Source organism: Salmo trutta, chromosome 15, assembly GCF_901001165.1.
Source record: "Salmo trutta chromosome 15, fSalTru1.1, whole genome shotgun sequence".
In the NCBI taxonomy this organism is placed as follows: Eukaryota; Metazoa; Chordata; class Actinopteri; order Salmoniformes; family Salmonidae; genus Salmo; species Salmo trutta.
In genome coordinates, this window is record NC_042971.1 from 64,712,173 (window position 1) to 64,719,293 (window position 7,121).

A 7,121-nucleotide genomic window follows, 5' to 3' on the forward strand; every position below is an offset into this window, starting at 1 on the left:
AATAAAGTTGAATAATTTGATCTGTTCCACCACACAGTGTAGGTGGCATGACCTCATGACTCTGGAGAGTGGAGATTAATCGTATTTATAGTTCTTAATTTGACCAGAGATGGCAGGCGAGCTCTCTCATTCCCCTCAAAAAGCCTGGAATCCCAGCTAGAACACCACGTTGTTCCATAGTTCCATCGATCCTGCAAACGCTCCAGTCCGTTCCAGTGGAGTTTTATCCCACTCCACTCTTTACCTCCAACACCGTTAGATCAATGAATTCGCGTACCCATCTCCTCTCTCTCACTGGTCTCCCACAGTGAACCGCTGGACAGCTCCCGTTACGAGTATACAGAGGCTGCATGTCCTTTCCCAAGTCTTGGGGATTTCTACCGCGTTACGCTTGGAGCCTTTGCGCAGAAAAAGATGGAGAACTAACGGTTTTAGTTGTTGCTTCATAACTTGGAAACTTATCACCGCTGTACCTGCTTTTTGTTGCTATTGTATTAGGATATTTTTTTGTTGTTGTTGGGAGCAACCAGTTCCATACGCTCCACGTTAACGAACTGATCCGTGCGTTGTGTGGTTTTTAGAGAAGAATTGTTGTGTGATAGTGGGACTAGTGTCGCTCAGCGGTGAAGTGCAATCATGGACGGATCATTTGGATGTATTTGCCTGAAAATACTTTCGGTATTTGTCTGGTTATGCTATCTCGCCGGCGATTCAACATCATATAGTAAGTCTGAATAAAACATATTTCAATGTCGAAACATGTCAACTATGCGGGTGTGTATGCGCACAAAAAAAAAGAGAGAAGCTGTGTTGTGTGTTGCATACAAATGTATTTCGTTGACACATCGGCTGTAGGCTATTGCTGGAGGTAGACTTCCATTGGATGCGTATTGGTCTTGGTACTGTTTGCAGAGAAGCCAACAGCTTTACGCTTGACTTTTACTCGGTTTTATAAAAATGTTGCTACCTTTTTCAACCTGTTTTAAAATGTTCCTGCATATCTTAGTCTACGTGTTTCACGTAGCCTAATTTCTTCTCGCTGTATTATTTTACAACCCTGTTGATTTGCTGATTGGCTATAATGAAATAACTCTGAATTGGCAATTTGCACCTGACCGAATCTATTCTTTCTCTCTCTCTCTCTCTCTCGCTCTGTGTGTGTGTAGGTAGAATAATATCTCTGAACCTCTATATTTAGAATTCACTATACAATGTGTTATAGTAACTATAGAACCTTTTAAATTGATGTTCATTGAGGGAATACAGTGTATTTGTGTCAATAGGTCAACCTGCTTGAACCTAGTAGAATGACTATGTAAATCAAACCACATTTAATCAAGCTGATCTAGGCTGGTCTACTGCCTATATAGTCTCTATAGTACTCAACTAGTGGCATAGCCTTTATCCTACCCCCCCACCCTCATCCCCACCCAGACACAAAACACATCCATAGTCCTACCTCGTCATTATACACTAGTACAGCGTTATTCCCAGGTCAAGGACTAGCAGGTGGGTCCGTCATAGTAGTATTGAGCATTAGTGCTTTTATGAGGTCTGTTGTGTTTCGGTTCAATTCTTCTTTCGTTTTTTAAAAAACATTACACGCACTATGCATTATGTGCGTTGAATGCTGTGACAACGTAGCATAAAACAATGAATACAAGTCCCCATGATGGTGGCCCCATTACTGTATTATCACTTATTTAACCATCAGTTTATTCACTTTACTCGAATAAAATATTTCAATTGTTGTGTATATTACATTTGTTTTGTTTGATGACTTAATTTATTTCATTACAAAGTCCATCATCTCATCTCTAAAGATCTATTCAAAGTAAAGGCATCATTTATTGATTGATCTGAATAACGACGATCAATCACTTAGATCATGGTTCCCCAAACTCGGTCCTGCCCCCAGGTCCTGCCCCCCCCCCCCCCCCCCTCCCCCTTGCATGTTTTGTTTTTTGCCCTAGCCACACCACACAGCTGATTCAAATAATCAAAGCTTGATGATGAGTCGGTTATTTGAATCAGCTGTGTAGCGCTGGGTTGTATGGGGGGGGGGGGGGGTGTGGGGGGGGTTCCCCTGGACTGGAAACCCCTGATTTAGATCATGTATTTTTAAGTAGAGATACCTTGCGAAGAAACTGTTTTCCATCCCCTCTTGGTCCTGCATTCTTCTGTCTCTTTTATGTAGCAGGTGTAAAAGAAACACGGACTGGGACAAGTAGGTACACAATGGAATATGGCCATTGTCGTTGATTGACACTTTTTTTTCTGCAGTAAACTATGTAGAATAGTTGCCTGTTGGAAACTACATCTCCCTGCTACATCGCACAGTTCTGGTTTGATCTGATTAATCTATAGAGAAACTACAACTCCCTGCTACATCGCACAGTTCTGGTTTGATCTGATTAATCTATAGAGAAACTACAACTCACTGCTACATCGCACAGTTCTGGCTTGATCTGATTAATCTATAGAGAAACTACAACTCCCTGCTACATCGCACAGTTCTGGCTTGATCTGATTAATCTATAGAGAAACAGAACAATGTGCACACTTAGATCAAAGGGACATTTTTTGACAAAATATAATTCAAATAATTTAACAGATTTTGGTCAATTAGTTGTTTAAAAAAAGAAAAATAACCAAATTGTTGGTTGATCGCTCAGCACTACCTCCTAGACTAGTACTGTAGAGACTGGTAATCTGGGGACTGGTGGGTCCCTCCTAGACTAGTACTGTAGAGACTGGTAATCTGGGGACTGGTGGGTACCTCCTAGACTAGTACTGTAGAGACTGGTAATCTGGGGACTGGTGGGTACCTCCTAGACTAGTACTGTAGAGACTGGTAATCTGGGGACTGGCGGGGTACCTCCTAGACTAGTACTGTAGAGACTGGTAATCTGGGGACTGGCGGGTACCTCCTAGACTAGTACTGTAGAGACTGGTAATCTGGGGACTGGCGGGTACCTCCTAGACTAGTACTGTAGAGACTGGTAATCTGGGGACTGGCGGGTACCTCCTAGACTAGTACTGTAGAGACTGGTAATCTGGGGACTGGCGGGTACCTCCTAGACTAGTACTGTAGAGACTGGTAATCTGGGGACTGGCGGGTACCTCCTAGACTAGTACTGTAGAGACTGGTAATCTGGGGACTGGCGGGTACCTCCTAGACTAGTACTGTAGAGACTGGTAATCTGGGGACTGGCGGGTACCTCCTAGACTAGTACTGTAGATGTATCTGGGACTGGTAATCCCTTGGGGGGACTGGCGGGGGTACCTCCTAGACTAGTACTGTAGAGACTGGTAATCTGGGGACTGGCGGGTACCTCCTAGACTAGTACTGTAGAGACTGGTAATCTGGGGACTGGGGGGTACCTCCTAGACTAGTACTGTAGAGACTGGTAATCTGGGGACTGGCGGGTACCTCCTAGACTAGTACTGTAGAGACTGGTAATCTGGGGACTGGCGGGTACCTCCTAGACTAGTACTGTAGAGACTGGTAATCTGGGGACTGGTGGGTACCTCCTAGACTAGTACTGTAGAGACTGGTAATCTGGGGACTGGCGGGTACCTCCTAGACTAGTACTGTAGAGACTGGTAATCTGGGGACTGGTGGGTACCTCCTAGACTAGTACTGTAGAGACTGGTAATCTGGGGACTGGCGGGTACCTCCTAGACTAGTACTGTAGAGACTGGTAATCTGGGGACTGGCGGGTACCTCCTAGACTAGTACTGTAGAGACTGGTAATCTGGGGACTGGCGGGTACCTCCTAGACTAGTACTGTAGAGACTGGTAATCTGGGGACTGGTGGGTACCTCCTAGACTAGTACTGTAGAGACTGGTAATCTGGGGACTGGTGGGTCCCTCCTAGACTAGTACTGTAGAGACTGGTAATCTGGGTGACTGGTGGGTACCTCCTAGACTAGTACTGTAGAGACTGGTAATCTGGGGACTGGTGGGTACCTCCTAGACAATTGAGACACAGTGAGAGAGGGTGTGTTAGAGAGGGTGTGTTAGAGAGGGTGTTTCAAATAGGGTGTGTTAGAGAGGGTGTGTTAGAGAGGGTGTGTCAGAGAGGGTGTGTTAGAGAGGGTGTTTCAAATAGGGTGTGTTAGAGAGGGTGTGTTAGAGAGGGTGTGTTAGAGAGGGTGTGTCAGAGAGGGTGTGTCAGAGAGGGTGTGTTAGAGAGGGTGTTTCAAATAGGGTGTGTCAGAGGGGTGTGTTAGAGGGTGTGTCAGAGAGGGTGTGTTAGAGAGGGTGTGTTAGAGAGGGTGTGTTAGAGAGGGTGTTTCAAATAGGGTTTGTTAGAGAGGGTGTGTTAGAGAGGGTGTGTATGAGACAGTGTGAGAGGGTGTTTAAAATTGTCCCTGCAGGGTGTGATTTGTAGGTTAATCATAATGTCTGATACCAATACCGTTAGAGGTGAATGACCACTCACAGTAAAATTATGTAGGCCGTCTCCACATAAGTATTGCAATAATTTCTGGTTTGTATTTTTGGTTACCCTTTATATTTGAATTCAATGTCAAATAATTCAAACAAACCAAAGTGTTATGTGCTGGTAAAGCAGATTACATCAGTGTAGAGCAGTGTTAAAATATCTCTCTCTGAATGCAGCTGATATCGGTGTTAAAATATCTCTCTCTGAATGCAGCTGATATCAGTGTATAAATCCCTCTCTCTGAATGCAGCTGACATCAGTGTTTAAATCCCTCTCTCTGAATGCAGTTGACATCAGTGTTTAAATCCCTCTCTCTGAATGCAGCTGACATCAGTGTTTAAATCCCTCTCTCTGAATGCAGTTGACATCAGTGTATAAAGCCCTCTCTCTGAATGCAGCTGACATCAGTGTTTAAATCCCTCTCTCTGAATGCAGCTGATATCAGTCTAGACCAGTGTTTAAATCCCTCTCTCTGAATGCCACTCTTAATCAAGTGTCATGAGTAGTCAGGTCATGAACTCACAGTAAATCTCAGGGCTTTACAATGACCGAATGACAGTGTCTCCCTATGCCACATTCAGTAGTCCTCATGCTCTGGTGTTTGCAGTACACTATGCGGTTTATTACGATATCTTTACCATTTAGAAGTCTGAAAAATATGGCTGCTGATGGTTCATAGGTCAAGGACAGGATTGGGATGGACCACTTAGGAGTCCCTTTACTGAGCATAATAACAGAATCACGCAGACTGTCTGTGTATTTAGTATATATTACAGATCCCCATTAGTTCCTGCCAAGGCAGCAGCTACTCTTCCTGGGGTTTATTATGGATCCCCATTAGTTCCTGTTGCCAATGCAGCAGCTACTTTTCCTGGGGTTTATTATGGATCCCCATTAGTTCCTGCCAAGGCAGCAGCTACTCTTCCTGAGGTTTATTATGGATCCCCATTAGTTCCTGCCAAGGCAGCGGCTACTCTTCCTGGGGTTTATTATGGATCCCCATTAGTTCCTGCCAAGGCAGCATCTACTAGTTCTGGGGGTTTATTATGGATCCCCATTAGTTCCTGTCAAGGCAGCAGCTACTCTTCCTGGGGTTTATTATGGATCCCCATTAGTTCCTGCCAAGGCAGCAGCTACTCTTCCTGGTGTTTATTATGGATCCCCATTAGTTCCTGCCAAGGCAGCGGCTACTCTTCCTGGGGTTTATTATGGATCCCCATTAGTTCCTGCCAAGGCAGCATCTACTAGTTCTGGGGGTTTATTATGGATCCCCATTAGTTCCTGTCAAGGCAGCAGCTACTCTTCCTGGGGTTTATTATGGATCCCCAATAGTTCCTGCCAAGGCAGCAGCTACTCTTCCTGGGGTTTATTATGGATCCCCATTAGTTCCTGTTGCCAATGCAGCAGCTACTTTTCCTGGGGTTTATTATGGATCCCCATTAGTTCCTGCCAAGGCAGCAGCTACTCTTCCTGGGGTTTATTATGGATCCCCATTAGTTCCTGCCAAGGCAGCAGCTACTCTTCCTGGTGTTTATTATGGATCCCCATTAGTTCCTGCCAAGGCAGCAGCTACTCTTCCTGGGGTTTATTATGGATCCCCATTAGTTCCTGCCAAGGCAGCAGCTACTCTTCCTGGGGTTTATTATGGATCCCCATTAGTTCCTGTCAAGGCAGCAGCTACTCTTCCTGGAGTTTATTATGGATCCCCATTAGTTCCTGCCAAGGCAGCAGCTACTCTTCCTGGGGTTTATTATGGATCCCCAATAGTTCCTGCCAAGGCAGCAGCTATTCTTCCTGGTGTTTATTATGGATCCCCATTAGTTCCTGCGAAGGCAGCAGCTACTCTTCCTGGGGTTTATTATGGGTCCCCATTAGTTCCTGCCAAGGCAGCAGCTATTCTTCCTGGGGTTTATTATGAATCCCCATTAGTTCCTGCCAAGGCAGCAGCTACTTTTCCTGGGATTTATACACAAATAACAAAATACCACAATATTACAATACCACAGTACCACAATACCATATTATTACAATACTACAATACCACAATATCACAATACCACAATATTACAATACCACAATACCACAATATTACAATACCACAATATTACAATACCACAATAGTACAATACCACAATAGTACAATACCACAATACCACAACACCACAATACAACAATTGACTGTGTGTGCAGGAGAGTGATATATCCTCGTTAGTTGTGTAATCTAGAGAGTGAAGATATCCTCGTTAGTTGTGTAATCTAGAGAGTGAAGATATCCTCGTTAGTTGTGTAATCTAGAGAGTGAAGATATCCTCGTTAGTTGTGTAGTCTAGAGAGTGAAGATATCCTCGTTAGTTGTGTAATCTAGAGAGTGAAGATATCCTCGTTAGTTGTGTAATCTAGAGAGTGAAGATATCCTTGTTAGTTGTGTAGTCTAGAGAGTGAAGATATCCTCGTTAGTTGTGTAATCTAGAGAGTGAAGATATCCTCGTTAGTTGTGTAATCTAGAGAGTGAAGATATCCTCGTTAGTTGTGTAATCTAGAGAGTGAAGATATCCTCGTTAGTTGTGTAATCTAGAGAGTGAAGATATCTCGTAGTTGTGTAAGCTTAGAGTGAAGATATCCTCGTTAGTTGTGTATTAGAGAGTGAAGATATCCTCGTTAGTTGTGTAA

At 44.0% G+C, this 7,121-nt stretch overlaps 1 protein-coding gene across 2 annotated transcripts in view; it reads left to right on the plus strand.

Annotated features, from left to right (window-relative positions):
• The first annotated feature begins 383 nt into the window (after positions 1 to 383).
• The window catches only part of LOC115149549 (netrin receptor DCC-like), a 499,682-nt gene continuing 492,944 nt past the window's right edge, over positions 384 to 7,121 (plus strand). For both annotated transcript variants that reach the window (XM_029692499.1, XM_029692500.1), the window contains exon 1: positions 384 to 724. In XM_029692499.1, the coding sequence (XP_029548359.1) occupies positions 637 to 724 (88 nt within the window). In that variant the 5' untranslated portion in view covers positions 384 to 636. The remainder of the gene's footprint in view (positions 725 to 7,121) is intronic.